Source organism: Erpetoichthys calabaricus, chromosome 6, assembly GCF_900747795.2.
Source record: "Erpetoichthys calabaricus chromosome 6, fErpCal1.3, whole genome shotgun sequence".
Lineage (NCBI taxonomy): Eukaryota > Metazoa > Chordata > Cladistia > Polypteriformes > Polypteridae > Erpetoichthys > Erpetoichthys calabaricus.
The window spans coordinates 163,038,996-163,059,487 of NC_041399.2; the positions used below are offsets into that span (position 1 = coordinate 163,038,996).

At 37.5% G+C, this 20,492-nt stretch overlaps 2 protein-coding genes across 14 annotated transcripts in view; one reads left to right on the plus strand and one right to left on the minus strand.

Moving 5' to 3' along the window:
• Positions 1 to 10,389, minus strand: part of LOC114653647 (repetin-like) — a 77,345-nt gene extending 66,956 nt beyond the window's left edge. For 4 of the 13 annotated variants that reach the window (XM_028804072.2, XM_028804080.2, XM_028804081.2 and 1 more), the window contains exons 1-2: positions 10,229 to 10,382; positions 2,735 to 2,818 (exon numbers count right to left, since the gene is read on the minus strand). In XM_028804072.2, the coding sequence (XP_028659905.1) occupies positions 2,735 to 2,818; positions 10,229 to 10,294 (150 nt within the window). In that variant the 5' untranslated portion in view covers positions 10,295 to 10,382. Of the gene's footprint in view, positions 1 to 2,734; positions 2,819 to 10,228 lie in introns of all 13 variants that reach the window. The other 9 variants (XM_028804079.2, XM_028804075.2, XM_028804074.2 and 6 more) reach the window with 6 other exon arrangements.
• Positions 1 to 20,492, plus strand: part of myd88 (MYD88 innate immune signal transduction adaptor) — a 399,089-nt gene that overhangs the window by 27,755 nt on the left and 350,842 nt on the right. The gene's annotated exons all lie outside the window — the stretch shown is intronic.

The window sequence follows — 20,492 nt, forward strand, 5'->3', positions numbered from 1 at the left end:
ACTTCACAGGTTGGAATAAGAGTACTGGCCTTCTACCAGTCTTCTTCATCATCGTCCTTAAAAGGGAAACATCAGCATTCCTTAAATAAGACCAAGTGTTGCCCCATTTTGGTATGGCCTGCCTAGCTTTAATCACAGACTAAATAAATAGTGTGTGTGTTTGTAAGAAGGTATGAAATACATGCTTGGGACATTTTAGTCAAAATGTTATTGTATTTAGCCAGGAGCAGCTTCACTGACAAGTAGCAAGTGTATTGTAAATTGTCAGTTCTCCGATTTCAGCTGATACAACTATTGCTAACTCTTACATGATCAGTTTTCAAGGCACTCTATAAAGGACTGGATTTGGAAGCATTCAGCACCAGTGTTAGACTAGCTACCTGTAATAACGGCCCAAATGTTGCATGCAACCTAACTGCCCTAAGAGAAAAAAGACTTTGCAAAAGTTTGCACTTTAAATGTAAACCTTAGCTGGATTAAGAAGATAAAATCTGCAATAATAATAATAACTAGGGAGCTCTGTTCCCTGCTTGCTTTATTCGCCATCCCCCGGGCGGGTGCTACATGCTAGCCACTTTGTGGCTCTGCTGCTCGCATATGGGGAAGCGGATGTACAATTAAAACAGATTGTTATTTTCATTGGAATTGTTACATATGCATAATAGACCTAACTATTTTACATTACAGCGAGTAATTAACCATAGTAAAACATAACAAATTGAAAGAAAATTATGTTTCATGTTTTGTCTTAGAGGTATTCATTGCATTATACATTTTCGTTCTGTTTGGCTTTGAAATTAATACACAAATACTTCTTAAACTTACACTTTTACTGTAAAACTTCAGTAAAAACAATATTTGGAATTAACTTTTCGTCAATATCGCATTGAATTTTGATTCCGTGTTTGGAGTTACATCGTGACAACGCAACGTATAACTGCCTGTGAGTGAATATCGTTTCTTTCTCTCTAATAAATAAACCGACTTTTTCGAATGTTTGTCCCTGTAATTTGTTATCATAGCAAAAGCTATTCTAACGGGAAACTGTAAACGTTTTAATACGAATGGCATAACAAGATCTACTTTGGTGTCTAATGTTATCCTCAGAAGATGTACTACATTACCTTTCTTGTTGCCTGTTAAAATTTTTAAACAATTTTCAAAAAAATTTTGAATACAATTAATCTTGTTCTGTTGCATATTCCATCTCTCAGACATAAATTACACAATAACATTACGATATATCCTTCATTCAACAGTAATTCGGCCGGTAGAAGACCGGACAGTGTTAACGGTTGTAGATATTCTGCAGAATATTGTAAGTTGATGTTTTCAGCTTCTGCACCATCACCACCAACTATTTCAGCATAGTCTATTGATACGCATTTAACCAATTTGCCGTGTTACTGATCAACAATTTTCACAATAATTCGTTTCACTTCATCGTTTCTCTGTGCTAGGATTGCCCATGTACTCATTTCTTCTGTTGAAAACCTTTTGGGATAAAATTCTTCAATAAGATTTGGACATACTAAGTTTTCTTTCATTGGGAACTTAAAGTGAGGAAAACATAAAGATTTATAAGAGCTGAATGCGCAGGAAGTGCGTCTGACAAAAGCATTCACACGAATGAGATGTGAGAGGACCGTGGGCATGGGCCAATAACTTGAAGTGGTTGAGAGGAGGGCGGGACTTGAAAAAATCTCTTGGCAATAGTCTTGTCTCATCTCAAGATTTTCTTTTATTATATAGAGATAATAATAATAAAAAGCCAACAAACTTTCTGATGAGAAGCCTGCTGTATGGACTTTGGTTTGAATCATTTAGGTCAGATGTTTTCTTCTATTTTAATTTCTAGTGTTTAATATGTCTGGTTTCTTTGCAAATAAACATAGGTTTAGGGGTTAATAGTTTGTTTCTTATCTAACTGAGACTACCTTGTGGTTTAATGACAGTAGTAGTCATCGAGGGGTTGGAGTTTCAAAAGTATGAGAGATTTGAGATTTTTATACAGGTTCTGTAGGATCCAAACCCGGGTTATAAAAGGTCAATCTGTTCTGTAAAATGAGGGACTTAAATACTAATCCAGCTCATTAAGGTCCAGTACTATAACAGGGATGTTCTAATTCAGGTTAGGTGTTAAATCCCTAAAGGTAGGAGGCAAGCTGTGAGCCTTTCTTAAAGATCTCAGTTGTAAGTATTGTGGGGAGTAAATGTGAAATAAGGTTAGTAAGATAAGGAACAAGGTAGGATTATCCAATATTTAAGGGTATTTTTGGGTATAAGGTGGTCAGTCAAGATGTCTAAACTGTTTAAGAAACAGCTACGTTTCAGTAGGATTATTGGAGAGCACAAAGCAGAGTACTATGTGTAGGAATGGAAGCAGAATTATAAGATATCTTTTTAGATCTGTCATACTGAGGTAGAGAACCAGTTGGAGTTGTATGGCTCATGTTTTCTTGCTGTGGTTTTTTGCTACGTGATTTACATGTTGTTGGATTCTTCCTTGCTGCCACAGAATCTGGTTTGCCAACAGTTTCAGGGGGTTATCCCAGCAACAACCATTGAAATGCTGGAACCAACCTCTGACAGGACATTTGTCTCAGTTCTGATTATTTCTTTCAAAAATATTAAAAGTAAATTTGCATTTTAAATACATATTTTTAACATCAGAATTATTTTTAATTTAAAGTATACAGTTGTTACATCAATGAATACAAGCTGATTGCAATACCTTGCCAGAAGGCTTCTTGGACTTGGCTGGTTCCTGCCCTGATTCTGCTGCTTCTGGGACAGATGTCTGCTTTGTGCAACCCTGCTTTGGAAAAAGTGGTTGCAGAATATGAAATGGTGGAGAATTAGATTTGTCTGAACAGAATGGGAGGTGGTAAATTTGTAGCTGTAATGTAAGTGTATTTTGCATTAAGCTCACACCTACATATTTTAAAACAGTTCCATAAAAATGTAAGAGGTGAGCAGCTGCTACGTGTCTCGGCACAATTAATCCATGCAGTCCAAAATATATCAAAAGAGTGTGTAATAAGCAATAGAAAACACACACCCATACAAAATAATGCAAATTCTTCAGGAAGAGCCAAAAGTGGCCAAAAGTAAACACAATCTATTACATGTGGTGGCTCACCCACTTGTCTGTTTCAAAAGCTTCACACTAAAATATCACCTTCTTCCGTTCCCTTCCTGTCTCTTAACTCTGAATTCTGTTTCTTCTGCCAACAAGTCTTTGTCTCAGCTCTTTTTCCTCTATACTCAAATAATCTCTGGCCTGTAGCATCAATAAAACCCTCACTACAGTGGATGCCCTTGTTGGTTACTTGGATGCCAAGCTAGAATTCTTCATAGTGCCCACTGGAACCCTTGCAGCTCTGAGCCCTAAATACACTGCAATCAGAAAAGTCTCCCGGGCATCTTCTGATGTGCCTTATGAAAGAAGTATGGTCTACTTCTTCCCATTTAAGAGCATACGTGGTGCCACTTCACAGGATGGAACAAGAATACTGGCCTTCTACCAGTCTTCTTCATCATTGTCCTTAAAAGGGAAACATGGCTTCAGCTTTCCTTAAATAAAATCAAATGTTGCCCCCTTTTGGTATAGCCTGCCTCTAAAAAAACAACCTAACAAAGAGCTATTTCATTTTGCTGTGATGATATGTTTATTGAAACCACCCAAATTGCAGATAATACAGTAACAATTATATTAAAGTGATGTATGATTGTGAATGGCATTTTGATTCACTTTACTGAAATGACTCTTTCGAACTACCCATTTAAGTGAATTACTTTTTTTTAATTATTATTATTCAACGTTAAGATTTAATTATGATGCACATACGAGAACTCATGGTGGGGGTCCCCCTCTAACAGCATCACATATTTAAAATTTAATAACCTATACATTATTTTGTATATGTACACTACCAGTCAAAAGTTTTTCGAACGTCTCAGTTTTTCCCTTTTATAAACTGGCAGAGGTTTAACTTTAAAGTTTAGGTTAGCAAAAACTGAAAAAAAGAAAATTCTGAATATTACAAATGGGCCTTTGTCAGGAAACAACTAATAGGTTACAACCTACAGATATTCTGCAGCAATTAAAATTAATTATGCTGGGCAAGTTGAAGCAAACAATTTGCACAAGTGGCCCAACTTCTGTTGATTACTTAAAAACCCTCAGTCTGTCTTAAAGCAGAGTTGGAACAGACTGTGTTTATGAATTACAATAAAATGTTCTGCTATAGGATCACAAGTGACTCATTCATGGGTAATGCTTCAGATTGCAAATCAAATGAATGAGAATCTCACGAGTGGTCTTTGGGTAATGATTCAGTTTTAACTCAAAACAATCAGATAATGATACATACACAGTACAGTCAATAAGATGTAAAAAAAAAGCATGTGCTAAAGTAACGCCGAAAGCAAATAATTGTTAGAAATCAGAATTATTTTTTTATGAGTACTAGTTTTGTGTGACTAATTTGTTGAATGTACAAATGGACATAAACATACTTGTTTTATCCATCCATCCATTTTCCAACCCGCTGAATCCAAACACAGGGTCACGGGGGTACTTGTTTTAATATTGTTTAAATATTCAATTTGAAATAATTCCATTGAGAAATTGTACTTAACAAAACTATTAATACATTCTAATACAAATGTGTTGTTACTATATTGTACTTGCATGATGAATTGACAGAATCATCAGTGACACAGTTTTCCTTTTCCAATATTGATGTAGTTTGCACTCAAAAGAATCATAAATGAAGTGAGCTGAGACTCACATTTCAAGCGGTTCTTGCGCATGCGCTTTAAACATCTACCTGGATCAGCGAAAAAAAAAGACGCTGGTGACATCACGCAGGACACGCATGCGCTTTAGAACTAACCCCACTCTAGCTGCTAAGTAGGGAAGGCAGGATCGAGCACAAGTCAAACGTGTACCAAAGAAAAGTTTTAGTCCAAAAAAGTTTATTTTAAAAAGGGTTAGTGAAAATTCAAGGAAACAGTCCACACAAGAATAGAGAAAAGTTGTTACACACTTAAGGGGGGTGTGGGGAGAATGAAGGGAAAGTGACAGCAACAGGAATCTAACCATTGTGTTATCCTGAAATCTGTTTAGATGAATACAATATATGAGTTTTATTTTGAAAATGTCTGTCATTTGAACAGAGAATACAAAAAACATATTATGGCACCTGAAAAAAAATGAAAGCATGTCAAATTTAGATGAGTTCTACTTATCATCTGGCACTTAAAATGTCCCTTCAGTAAAGTTTGGATACCCTGACCATAAGGCATTATAGTAGTCAGTTCTGCTTCACATAAATATTTTGTTTGTAATGGTATAATAAATATGTTTTGCAATTTTTCAGGTAAGGAAGTTTTGAGGTAGAAGGTTTCAGGGTATTCTCACTAGGATCTATGTGGTGCATTATGGTCAGCACATGTAAGTAAGAATTTCACTGTCCTCTGTACATGTGACAATAATCCACCTTAATAAAAGAACGAGTGTCTGTGTATCTGAATGTCAGTCCAGCTGCTATGTTTCTGTTATATGCCATTTGGTTTGGTGTTCATAAAAGCAGTGATAATGTCTGTGATGCACAATGACAAATGCAATGCATTTTTGCTTTGAGCCCTCCCTCACCAAAATGTATTGTCTTATTGGGAGAAGCTAAATTTTAGATTCTTCAAAAATTTTGATTTCCAGTTTTCAACGGATCTTCAACGTTTTAGGGTCCCCTGAAACTGGAAACATTGACATTTTGATGATGGGTGTGTGTTTGTCTGTGTGTGTGTGTCTGTGTGTCACAGTTTCTTGAGGATGGTCTAGAGCTAAAATGGCTAGACAAAAAAGTACCAAACTCGAAAAATGCACTCTAGAGGATCCCTCAAATACCGTAATTCTTCAATTAATTATGAATTCTTCTTGTCAATCGTTATCATAATGACCTATTTTATGATCAGAAAGATCAGCATCAGAGTGGTAAATAATTTCTGAAATGTTACAGAATAGTTTGGGTAACTTGGTTCCTAGGGCACAAAGCCTACTGACACATACATCTACATTTTTTTACTACAAATGTTTCTGTTGCACCATCTGTTGCAATTAAATATGTAAGTCTTTTATTACTTTGTTGTTTGTAATGCACCATTTGTAGGAATTAACTGCTATGCATTTTATTAGTAGAGATGTTTGTGATGTGCCATCTGTTGGAATGACAAATACTATGCATTTTTTATTACAAATGTTTGTGATGTACCATATGTTGGAATAATAAATGCAATGCATTTTATTACCACATATATAACAAAATACATTCTAATAGATGATGCACTACAAAATTTAATGTTGAGGGTACATTGACTATTTAGATTTCAATCAGTCTTAGACAGATTGTCCAGCTAGTGACCTAATAAATCTAAAAAGTGCATGCGCTCCAATCAGCACTTATTCTAAAACCCTTTGATCAAAGACCCTCATTTTGTCAATGTTATTTCTGTTTTTACATAATCAAGGCATGCAGAAAACCTACTGGGGAGCGCTCAGTAGTTGCTATACGAGCACCTACAACTTTTGATTTTGTCAGAGTGAGTCTGTGATGGGTCCGACTGAGTCAACATACAAGACTGCCCCAACTCGCTAAGAGTATGTAAATGAAGGCTATGACAGAAAATCATTGAAAAAGTTGTGGATCATGATTCGGACTTTAGTTTCCATGTAGAATATGTGAAAATGTGAAAGGCTTATGTTTTGAACCCTCTTAACATGCAAGAGTACTGAGCGCAAAACCATCCTAAGGTTTCATGTTAAAAAGAATTTACATTTTAATGGATTCAAACTGAAATCAAAGCTGTTATACTGTCATATCTGTAGGTGAAGAACCCCAAGGAAGCAAGGGGGTCATTTAGGGAAGGCAGAGTCTAACCCTTAAATCTTTTGGGTTGGTTGGTCATTTACTTTTTCACCGTTCAAAAATATAGCAGCACATGCTGACATCAGTTCAAAATGGAAGAATAGAAGTTTTATGGGCCTTGGCAGCTCCCATCCCTTGTTTGTTTGTTCCAAGTATACATTATGAAAGCTAATAACATGTGCATTACCGCTGCTGTGCATGTGTGCTTTAAAATGTTCAGTTTTACAGTCTGTAATGAATCCTGGTTTGGTTGACATCAATTGAATTATCAATAACAAAGATGCCAGCAAAACTAATCTACTGTATTCAGATTCACAACCCTGGTACATCACTAGAGTTATATATAATAATAATATGTAATAAGTTTTATTAATGTACAGTAATCCCTCGCTATATCGCGCTTCGCCTTTCGCGGCTTCACTCCATCGCGGATTTTATATGTAAGCATATTTAAATATATATCGCGGATTTTTTGCTGGTTCGCGGATTTCTGCGGACAATGGGTCTTTTAATTTCTGGTACACGCTTCCTCAGTTGGTTTGCCCAGTTGATTTCATACAAGGGACGCTATTGGCAGATGGCTGAGAAGCTGCCCAGCTTACTTTTCTCTCTCTTGCGCTGACTTTCTCTGATCCTGATGTAGGGGGTGTGAGCAGGGGGGCTGTTCGCACACCTAGACGATACGGACGCTCGTCTAAAAATGCTGAAAGATTATCTTCACGTTGCTATCTTTTGTGCAGCTGCTTCCTGAAACGACATGCTGCACGGTGCTTCGCATACTTAAAAGCTCGAAGGGCACGTATTGATTTTTGATTGAAAAACAAACTCTCTCTCTCTCTCTCTCTCTCTCTTTGTCTGCTCCTGACGGAGGGGGTGTGAGCTGCCGCCTTCAACAGCTTTGTGCCGCGGTGCTTCGCATACTTAAAAGCCAAACAGCCCTATTGATTTGTTTGCTTTTCTCTCTATCTCTGTGACAGTCACTGCTCCTGACACGCACTCCTTTGAAGAGGAAGATATGTTTGCATTCATTTAATTGTGAGATGGAACTGTCATCTCTGTCTTGTCATGGAGCACAGTTTAAACTTTTGAAAAAGAGACAAATGTTTGTTTGCAGTGTTTGAATAACGTTCCTGTCTCTCTACAACCTCCTGTGTTTCTGCGCAAATCTGTGACCCAAGCATGACAATATAAAAATAACCATATAAACATATGGTTTCTACTTCGCGGATTTTCTTATTTCGCGGGTGGCTCTGGAACGCAACCCCCGCGATGGAGGAGGGATTACTGCAGTGCCCGCTCAAGGACACTTTACATTTCAATACACACATTAACAAGACAGTATCTTTCACACTGAGGAAAGAATGTAGATGAGCAATGTTGCGAAGATGAAAAAAGGCTGTCTGTGCTATTGAGCTAATGTGTGATTGAAAAATAAGAAGCTGATCAAAGATGACACCCAAATTACGGCCCGATGCTGAGGGTTCAACCAGGATCCCATCAACATCAATTTTTAACCCACGAAGGGTAGCGAGGACAGACTTGGTATCAATTAATAAGATTTCTGTTTTATCAGGATTGAGTTGTAAAAAATTAGCTGTCATCCAATGATTGACTTCCCGAATGCAGTCAGTCAGTGCAACAGGTGAAGATGTTGTAGTTGCATCAACACTTACATAAAGTTGTGTGTCATCTTCATAGCAGTGGAAACTTAGACCATACTGACGAATAATCTCACCTAATGGGAACATATAGATGTTACAGAGGACTGGACCGAGAACTAACCCTTGAGGGATACCTTGTATGAGTGAAGTAGCGGCAGATTTGTATTCCCTAATGAAGGCGTAATACTGGCGATCACTGAGGTATGATGTGAACCACGAAAGAGCAGCACCAGAGATACCAATCGCTGAAAGCCAGGACAGTAAAATGTTATGGTTAACTGTATCAAACGCTGTGCTCAAGTCAAGGAGAACTGGAATAGCGGCCATCCCAGAATCTGCGGTTATACGTAAGTCATTGGCTACCTTAAGTAAAGCAGTTTCAGTGCTATGTAGGGCTCTGAATCCAGATTGAAAAGGCTCAAGCAGGTTATGCAAATTTAAATAATCATTGAGTTGAGCAGCAACAACCTTTTCTAAGATCTTAGTCATAAATGAAAGATTAGAAATTGGGCGATAAAATTTTAGCTGTAAGGGATCTGAGCCAGGTTTTTTTAAAACAGGGGTTGCAGCAGCAGTTTCTAATTCATTTAGAACAACACAGGTGCGGAAACTACAGTTGATAAAGTGAGAAATGGGAACAGAAAGTTTGTTAGTGCAAGCCTTAATCAGTAAAGTGGGGGCAGGATCTAGGTGGCAGATGGGACAATAGTCATCCCAGTCAATAATACATACAGAGTGGCTTGAAAAATGTATAAACTTATATTTGACTTATGCAATTAGATGAAAGAGAAAGCATATTTCTTAACATGTATAAAGCATAGACAGTTACTGAAGACTCTTGTGGTGACATACTGTAAATACAGTACATTGTTTATTAAAACATTATTGACAGTGCAGGGATGCCAGGGCCACAGTTTTCCACATTTGAGATCTGTTCTATGTGGCTCAATTACGATGTTCTGATCAAATCAATAACACTTAAATAATATATTAATGGTATTCTACTGTGAAAAACAAAAACACTTATATGACTTGTTAGTTGTTGATGTGTATATATATGTTTTTGAGACATGTGATAAATGAGTAAAAGAAACAAATGAGGTATTTCCCTGTGGTCAGCTACTGACATTCTTATTGATTCTACTTTCTCAGGCATCATTTTATGTCAAACATCGTGTGCTTAAAGATTGAAAGGTAAAAAAAGTTTTCATGACCCATTAACTTCCTCTGTCCTGATTATCATCAAGTCAGGTAGAATTTGTTGCAACATTTTCTGTTATGAAGATGTGTTTCTGATATCCGCATATCAGATGGAACATCTCATCCTTTTAGAGTCCTCACATTGGTTACGACCCTGAATCAAATCAAAATCTCAGTAAATCTATAGGTGGATTGTGCATTGACACTACACTCTAATCCGGCTTGTTCTTAACCTGTGAAATATTATGTCCAGACCCAAATTGTTCAAGCCTACATGAAATAAACAGGGAAAAAAAGCAAAAGTTGAAAAGAGCTGTCCCTGCCAGATCATCAGGTACAGTAAGTCACAAATTTGGGCACAAAAAGTGATTTAGCTGGTCTTTTAAACAATAATTCAGTATAACAGAAGTTCAAAAAAATCACCAGTGTCCTTACCTTATCTTCGCCATGTGTAATTGAGATCCCAATTATAAGGACCACAGTGAGCCACAGCACTTTCATCTTGGCTAGATGGCACGCTGTTCTGTTCTGAGCACAAGTGGGTCGAGGTGGGTGTCTACTACACTGTCTGCTCTTGGGGGCAGTCACTTAATGTCCTGCAACTGTGAAAAGAGTAAAGATCACCATTTTACCCATGTGTTACCGAGTGTGTGGTCATGCATTCTTGTGTTCCAGGAATTTTCTGAAAATCTGGATTATTCAAAAACTAACTAACTGCCAGAATTTCACATGCAATGAACTGTAGAAATTACGTAATGTAATTCTATTATATTTTTCTGACAGCACTCTCATTTTCATTGTGTTTCTTGGTCTGTGACATTATACTTATTTCCATTTGTTTTAAATATTTCATTACAAGGTAGATTTTCAGTGTTGAAATATGACTGTTTCACTTTCAGACTTCTTTTATGATGTTGGGTGAATCATTTTGTTTGGTACACATACTGATAATGTGTACCACTGAAAACTTACAGTAATGTATACAAAGAAACCTCGAGCTAACAACTGAAGAAAAAAAACTCTTATGTAAAATTGATTTTTCTGTATTTGTGAAAAAAATAAGCGATCTCTCATGATGGAGAGATTTATTTAACAAAATAAGGACTATTGAACCCTGGCTGGTTTTCCAATCTTTGGTTGCTCAGTTTGATCTCTGTGGAGAGGACATGTTGACAATGCTACTAAAAGTTTAAGTAAACTGAACTACTGCAAAACATCTGTTTAAAAATTAACAGGGACATTCGAGTCCAAATATATTCAGAATTTAATGTGATTCTACCACAATATATTATAGAAAACATTATTAACATCTATTTATAAAAGTGAGACAAAGTTTCATGAGGTGTATTGACATGCTAAGTGCAGCATATTTAGCATTTTCATAATAAAAGGTGTTAATGATTGTAGTTAATATCCAAGATATTTTGAAAATATATTTCCTTTGTAAAATTACACTTGTGTCCACAAAAACCTGCTTATAAAAATTAAAGAATGCATGCACAAAAATATAGTTTGAAAAATTACAGTAACGTATTATATGAATGCAGGGAACTGCTTTTATCTATTTTTCCTAACAAATACACCTAACAAGTACTTTTGTGCAAGCTCATGGTTAACATTGGTGAAAGGAAAAGGGGAAATAGAACAGCCTTGTCTTGTTTCATTTGTTAGACCAAGAAAATCAAGACATTTAGTAATGTCTATAAATGACAGCTTTAAAATTTAAACACAGCATCCTTATCCTGATTATGATGCCGATGCCAAACCCAAATCTTCACAGAGGCCTATAATTAACATCTTAAAGATTAAATAATATATGTAGGTGGTCTGACACACATACACACACATATATATATATAGATATATATATATATATATATATATATATATATATATATATATATATATATTCACGGCATTCGAAGTCTGTGTCACAATCTGATTGTATGGGTGGTTACCTACCAGGTAACGCTTGTGGTTGGCCAGCAATCTGCTAACATCCGCCACGGTGCCCTCAGTTTGTGAGGAGCAGATCATAGAATGGTTGAAATAGTTTACTGTCAAATAAATGCAAAGAGTACACGACACGTGTTTCGCCCTCAATTCTGGGCTCATCAGGCATACACACTCCACCGCACCCCCCCTTCGGAAACGTTGCGCCACGGCGTGTGGTTCATTTATTTGACAGCATGTGGATCGGGGTAATTACATTCACGGCATTCGAAGTCTGTGTCACAATCATATATATATATATATATATATATATATATATATATATATATATACAGTATATATATATATATATATATATAAATATATATATATATATATATATATATATATATTGTCAGAAGAACGACCAAAAGACATCGAGAAGGTTTGGGGCAGCCACCCATTTAATCGTTTATGGCTGCAAAAGCTATTAAATAACAGAGACATGTTCATTCAATCGAGTCCAAAACAGAACTGACTTCCAGGTAGCAAGATGGCAGCTTTAAAGGCCAGTAGCGGAAGTGATGTCATCCCGACCGGAACCAGAAGTGACGTCAGTGGTTGCCCCAGAGCCGGGTGGGATTTCCCTAGAATGGTCTGTAAAAGATCGAGAGGGAAAATTAGTGCACTCCGCCCCCCCCGGTCTGGCATGGAACTACCTGTATTTAAGCCCTTTAGCTGTCTCCTAAACACACGTGTGTGACAATATAAATATATATATTGTGATAGTTGCCCGGACACCACCAGTCAGAGACCACATCTTTATAAAATGCACACGTTTATTAGCCATTAATAAACACAATTCCACCATCACACAATGCACTCAGCAATAATCACCACTATATTTGCCGCCTCTACTCCTCCAGGGAGCTTCATCCTTCTCCCACTCCCGACTCTGGCTCACTGACTGTAAGGAGGTGGCCCCTTTTATTCCTGCCCGGATGTGCTCCAGGTGGCTGATGATGTCCATCCGGCAGCACTTCCTGGTGTGGCAGAAATGCTGCCCTTTGAACCAGAAGCACTCCGGGCGTCCCTGGCCGATCCCTCCGCCATCTTGCCAAGTGTGGCGGAAGTAATCACATCCGGGTCTCCTGAGGCTCAAAGCGCCCCCTGGCGGAGGCCACAGTTCCCAATAGTACAAATCCTCTTTGTCCTTGTCCCGTGGTCCTCTTTTTATCCAGGGCGGCTGCCCCCTTGTGTCCCGGAAGCTATTAATGTCCCTTTCCGGTCCTTCCAGGCATCCTGGCCAGGTAATGACCGCAGTCATCTGTGACAATATATAAATATATACAGTATATATGTATATATAGAAATATATAGATAGATAGATATACAGTATATATAGATATATATATATAGATATATATGTGTGTGTGTGTATTACATTAAACATACTATGAAGATTTAAAATATAATATTGTCTGTGAAATAAACAGGTGCGACTGATTTCAAAAGGATGTTGGAGTCAGAGTTTAACAGTGAAATAGGTCATAAAAGATTTGTACTATACAGGGTTTATTTATTTATTTATTTCAAAGAAAACAGTCATAGAAGTGGGGCTGAATTACATTTGGTGATATATGAAGGACTCCCCAACATCATTACATTTTCTATTCATTTTTTATAAACCTGGTATTTTTCTGGGTTGAGTGATTCTCAATTCTAATTGGATTTTTAGGTTCAGTCTTAATATTTTTTTTAGAAACCCCAGTGATTGCTGGTAACCTTTTCCTCTTTTTGATTTATAAAGCACTACTGCTCTCTCTCTAGCCAATCATGCCAGGCAGGGAACCTACTGATGCAGTTTTTGCATTGAGACAGCTTATAGAGAAGCATCAAGAAAAACAGAAAAGCTTCTATATGGTGTTTACTTATTTGGAGATGGCTTATGACAGAGTGACATGTCAAAAGGTCTGAAGGTGCAAGAAGGAGAAAGAAGTACCAGAAAAGTTCATGAAGATTATCCAAGACATGCATGTGACAGTGAGGACTCTGGGAAGCAGTGCTGCGTCAACAGCTAAGATACCAGTTAGAGTAGGTCTGCACCAGGGATCTTTTTTAAGTCCTTAGCTCTTTAAGTACTTAGCTCTTGGATGTGTTGACTCATGGATTGAAAAACCAATCTCCCTCATGCGTATTTTTTGCTGTGTAGCCCCACAAAGGAGAAAGTGGAGAGGAAGTTAAAAGAACAGAGGAAAGCTTTGGAAGACAGAGTATTAAAGATGCATAGGAAGAAGACAGAATATAATGATCAGGATTCAGACGTTAGCCTGCAAGGAGAGCTATTGAAATGAGTGGGTGAATTTAAACATCTAGGATCAGTAGTAGCACAACATGAAGAATTGAATATGGTGATAACCCACAGAGTGCATCGTGGATGGAACAATTGAAAGAAGGTATCAGGAGTATTGGGATTAATAAAGTATCTATCTATCTATCTATCTATCTATCTATCTATCTATCTATCTATCTATCTATCTATCTATCTATCTATCTATCTATCTATCTATCTATCTATCTATCTATCTATCTATCTATTGTGTAATCAGAGAATTAAGATGAAGGTTAAAGGTCAGTGGTAAGACCAGCCAAAATGTATGGAGTTGAGACATGTGCGGTAATGGGAGCACAAGAGAAGAAGTAAGATATGACAGAAATGGAAATGTTGAGACGGATGTGGGGAGTTACAAAGAAGGACATAATAAGAAAGTAGGCAATCAGAGGTATAACCAAAGTAGAAGAGATAGCTAAGAAAGTACAGGAAAGGATATTGAATTTGTATGGACATGTGATGAGAAGAGACAATGAATAGGTGGGCAAAAAAATGATGGGAAGAAAAATGGAAGAAAACAGAAAGCGAAGGAGGCCGAAGTTAATGGATAGAGTGAAGGAAGACTTGAAGGAAAAGAGTCTGACTAGAGATGCGGTGCAGGATTGAGCTGTATAAAGAAGTTTGGTCAAGCACATCGACCCCACACCTTGTATTAATTGCAAGGATATAGGACACAATCTCAAGCCAAACAGGCCAAAATCCCAGATAGAAAGGTGTTCTGAAATGTAATACTGTAAAATGTATGCTTGAGAAAGAAAAATTCCTAATGTATTAATTAAAGGACCACTTCATCTGATCCCATTCCAGAAGCTAAGTTTTTTATTATTTGAGTAATGAAGGCTTAACATTCCCCCTCTAATCCAAAAGTACAGTATAATGTTTCCATTTTAGAATTCACATTCTGCAAAAAAAATTTGCAACATTTTAAAATATTCCTATTCCTTTTGAAATGTTTCCATCATAATGTTCAGGTCACTAGAGTAGAACATTAAAAGAAAAATGAAGTTCAAATAACATGACTCTGAACCTTGTTCAAGGACTTTCAGTTATGCAGAAAAAAGTTTGCAATTTGTTGATTCAGTGAGGGGGCAGATCCTGGAAAAGTAACACAGAAATGGAGAATTTTGAGAGGGTCCCTTATTAGCCTATTCATTCCCCTGCCCAGATCTAGATCAATAGAAAGCTGAAGGACTTGCCATGGACATACGGAGGGCACTGCTAATTTGTCTGCTTGTTGTACTTGTGGCCACAGCTGCCACACAGAAAAAAAGGAGGAAGGAAAAGCCAAGTAAGTTGTAATGTTTTCATATGCATGGAGTACCAGTAGGTATTGCTAAACGTTTTACAAGGCTGGCTTGCATTTGTCTGGCGAGGAAGATGAGGGAGCAGTGTACAAAGTCAATACTCACTTGGTACTGGTATTTTCGCATTTTGGTTCAGGTGCATTCTATGGCATTTTCCTTCATCCATCCATTTTTTTTTAAAGTTGTATTTAATTCCACTGAGAATGATGAGTGTCTGTTCAAAGAATGAACCCTCAGCAGATCACCTGAGACTAAAAAAACGAAATGCCCAAGTAGTACCAGGTTGCAAACCAATGACAAGCCATCCTGTTTTGGTAAATTAACTTCTTTTTAATTAAACAGAAAAAAAATCACAATTTATTTGACAGTTCTGAAGATCTCCACATGTGTATATTATGGATTTTGTACATGCAAGCTAATGTTACATGTAGTAGTAGTAGTAGTAGTTTATTTATATAGCGCCCTTCACAGACAAAAGGTCACAGAGCGCTGAACAGCAAATACAGTACAAATACAACAGTTAAAACAAAACATAAACAAAACCAATAAAAACAATAAATAAACAAACTGGAACTATTCAGCACGGATTGAAAGCTTGTTTAAAAAGAAATGTTTTTTAGTTGTTTTTTAAAAGAATCAACAGACTCGACACCACGCAGACCAGAAGGCAGGCTATTCCATAGTCTGGGTGCCACAGACTGAAAGGCACGATCCCCACGAGTTTTTAGCTGAGTGCGTGGGACAACGAGAAGGCCCTGTTGCCCAGATCTTAGAGTTCGGCAAGCTGTATGGCATTGGAGCAGGCTGGTTAGGTACTCAGAAGCTTGTTCATGCAAAGCTCTGAAAGTAAGTACCAAAACTTTAAAATGAATTCTATAAAACACTGGGAGCCAGTGCAGTGTGTGCAAAATGGGGGTGATAAGATCACTCCAGCTAGCGCGAGTTAGGAGCCTGGCAGCTGCATTTTGAACTAACTGAAGGCATGAGAGAGATGATTTGCTCAAACCTGTAAAGAGAGCATTGCAGTAATCAAGCCGTGAGGAAATAACAGAATGAACAAGCATCTCCAATTCTGATTTTGAAACAACATTTCTTAGTTTTGAGAGATTTCTTAAATGAAAGAAACACGAGTGGCTGACTGACCTTACATATTCATCAAGTGTCAGGGACTGGTCAAAAATAACCCCAAGGTTATGTAGACTCGACTTAATAACAGGAAAGACAGAAGATATTTTTTTTTTTATTTTATTTATTAATTTTATTGTAATCATTCCATACAAATAGATCAATTAATACAAAAAAGAATTAAAGACAAATCAAACCCCATCCTTGAGAAGGAGAGCATGGCCAAAGGAGAATTGCTTAGGGCTTTTTAATAGGGCAAAAATAAATAAAAAAAAAAAGGAAAAAAAAAAATAAATAAATAAATATATATATATATATAAATAAATAAATGGAGAAGGAAAAGAAATGCGGAAATAATTATTTCTTCTTATTCTAAAATATTATTGATTAGATCCTGCCAGGTTTTGAAAAAATTCTGTACAGATCCTCTAACTGAGAATTTGATTTTTTCCAATTTCAAATAATATAAAACATCGGTTTCCCACTGACTTATCAGAGGAGAGTTGGGATTCTTCCAATTTAACAAAATCAGTCTGCGTGCCAATAGTGTAGTGAATGCAATCACAGTTTGCTTGTCTTTCTCCACTTCAAGTCCGTCTGGAAGACCACCAAACACAGGAGGGATTGTGACACCAAGGCTGTCTGGAAGGCACTTAAAAATTTTGGTCCAGAATGGTGTTAATTTGGTGCAGGCCCAAAACATGTGACCCAGTGAGACAGGAGCTTGGTTGCAGCGTTCGCAGGTTGGATCTTTCCCTGGAAACATTTTGGACTGAAGATAATTTTAAACTGATCTCAGAATGAGGAACAGGAGGAGCAACAATTAGTACCTCAGTTTTTCCTGAATTCAACTGCAGGTAATTACTATTGAGCCAGTCTGTAACCTGAGACAGACAATCAACCAAAGTGACCAAAGTATTCATTTGATTAGGCTTAAATGAAAAATAAAGCTGTATATTATCTGCATATAGATGATACAAGATGTCCTTAAAAGAGTTAAGAATCTGTGATAGGGGAAGAATATATAAAGAGAAAAGTATAGGTCCAAGAACCGAGCCCTGTGGCACTCCACATGTCAAAGGAGCAGAGTCAGATGAAAAGCCAGCCACACCAACTGAGAAAATCCTGTTTGACAAATAAGAGGAGAACCAGTCCAAAGCAGAGCCAGAGACACCTAACAGCTCTAATCTAATAATTAAGATCCGATGGTCCACCGTATCAAAAGCTGCAGTAAGATCTAACAGTACAAGCACAGAGCACCTGCCTGCATCAGCAGCAATTACAAGATCATTAAAAACTTTTAGAAGAGCTGTTTCAGTAGAATGTCGCCTCCGAAAACCAGATTGAAAAGAATCAAAGAACTGTTGCTTTTCTAAGATGGCACAAAGTTGCTGTTCAATCACCTTTTCCAAAACTTTGACAATAAAAGGCAGTTTTGAAATTCACCTGTAATTACCTAAAATAGAGGGATCAGAATTAGATTTTTTCAACAACGGTTGAATTACAGCATGTTTAAAATACGATGGAACCACTCCAGATCTCAAGGAGCAATTTATGATATTCAAAAGGCACCGACCTATAAAACTCAAAAATTTTAACATTAATGATGTTGGCAACAGGTCAGTAGGACATGATGAAGGTTTCATCTTCCTTAGCAAGTCAGAAAGACCCGAAAGTGAAACGTCTGAGAACACAAAGACTCAGAACATGAGTGAATGAGAGCACTAGATAAGACAGCTTTCTAGATCAATAGAAAGCTGAAGGACTCGCCACGGACATGCAGAGGGCATGTCTGTTTCTCATGTGGTAAAGCTGCAGATCAGAATGGTCAAAAAGGTACTTGTTGTTCTTAGTTACATATTAACTGAAGTATGCTCAGGAATTTACTTCCATTGTGAAGCATGGCCCGCTGAAGAGGAGGTTTACACAGACAAATTGAGGCACAGGACAAGGGCAGGGCCTGAAAAAGTCTTAGGATGAACATCTAGCAGTGCCAGTGCTGATTGTCATGGCAGTTCAGGATGAAACACCCGACTTGGGGTATCATTCCTACTAGGTGTGACCTCCAAACAATCTGAGAATGGGCGCTTATAGAGGAATAAGAGAAGAATGACCTGGCTGGAAAGAGTCATTGATCCCCCATGGTGCTCAGGGGGTCTGACCTCCCTGAAATAGAAAACATAAGCAATGGGAACAATTAAAGAACAGAAAGCGGGGATCTGGTCTGCCTCTTTAATAGGACAGGTGGTGGGATGTCTGCTTCTTTTTAAGAAAACTGAACACTCAAGGGTGTAGGGCTGCTGGAGGGAGCTCCAGCCCGGTGGCACCATCACAGAAAGTAAGGTTCCTCAGCACTAGTTATCTTCTCTTAGCCATTTTTCTTTGTGAAACATCACTGACATTCCTGCCAACAATCAGCCTTATATCAACAACATTAAGGACAGTGGCAGCCAACATAATGAACAACTAAATCTAATTGTGCTCAAATTTGCTGTACATGACCTCCAGCATGTTGAGATGTAAGTTGAGTAATTAACTCAATGGCCAAACTAGGCCACTTGACATGACCAGACAGTCAGGGCCATCTTAACAGTATCATAGGCCTCTGGGTGAAGTAGTGTGCTGGGGTTCCTGTTTTGATAGCAAGACAGAAACATACATGGGCATCAGAAACATTGTGGGTTCCTGGCCAGTGCCCATTGTCGCTATACATTAAAATGTCCCCATACAGAACCATCACACCCATCCCCATAACCTTTTTCATTTAACTTATTGTTTAGAAGAAGGTTATGCAGTTTCAAAGTCTGGAAAGTGGGCCATCAAATTTGTATTTTCTTTTCTATATGACTACTAAACCCCTAATGTAAGGCTGGATCTGTTAACCAGACTGCCTGCTCCACTCTCTGAATCATATTCATAATATACAGTTTATACAGTATTATACTAAGCACACGGCACTTTAATTGAACTATTCTGTTTTTTTCTTCAATCTATTCATCTACTTATTGCATCCTCCCTTTTGCCATCTGTCATTGTTCAGCTGCAAGTTGTTTATTGTTCATATCTAAGTGGGTGTTAACTGTTATTGTCTTACATCTTTGAACTCTGTGTCCTTATACTTAGATTGTCTTGTATTACATGACTTGAACATTTGGTATATATTTTATATTTTAATTTTATTACTTTATATTGTACTATGACCAAAGTGGAACAAAATCTCATTTTACTGTATGAACCTGTGGGTCATACTGCAGATCTGAGACAATAGTAAAGATAATCCAACTTTAATGTAGAAATAGAAGAACTTACATCATCATTTGGATGTTCTCATTTTCATTCTCTTCTCTTTATTTTTTCACACACTATACCTGCAAGTGTCAATGTAATTATTTTAATTTGTTTAAACTAATTCCTCCATTGCTGTGTTTGAACCTATTTTTAAAAGAGAAACAGAAGAAAATGTTCATTGTTCCCATTGTGCTCTTGATCGTCATCTGCTGCTTTAACAGGAGTTTGATAGCAGGCAGTATAGACAGATATTACATACATTCGTGAGTATGTATGGCGTCCTGCCCTGGGACTGATTCTGCCTTGCAGACCTACTCAGAAGATGGATGGATGGAGTACATGTTAGACTTGCATGATCTCATTTAATGTCTGCTCCTCTCTTTCTCCATCTGTATATCGTGTTGGCAACTGAGGAAAAAAGCACATACATCAAACAAATGTTGGGGTGCTAGCCTGGTTGCACCCTTTTAATAAATAATAAATCCCACAAAATAAAACAGGCACACAGTGGTGCCAACAACAGAAACAAGAAAGGCAGCATTGTCTGCTAATGCTTGGTATCAATTCAAGGCTCACAGTATCAGGTCAGAGCCCCATCTGGTGGCCTGCTTTCTCGCAAATGAGATGACCCTTGTTGGGAGCATCTCAGAAGGGGCAG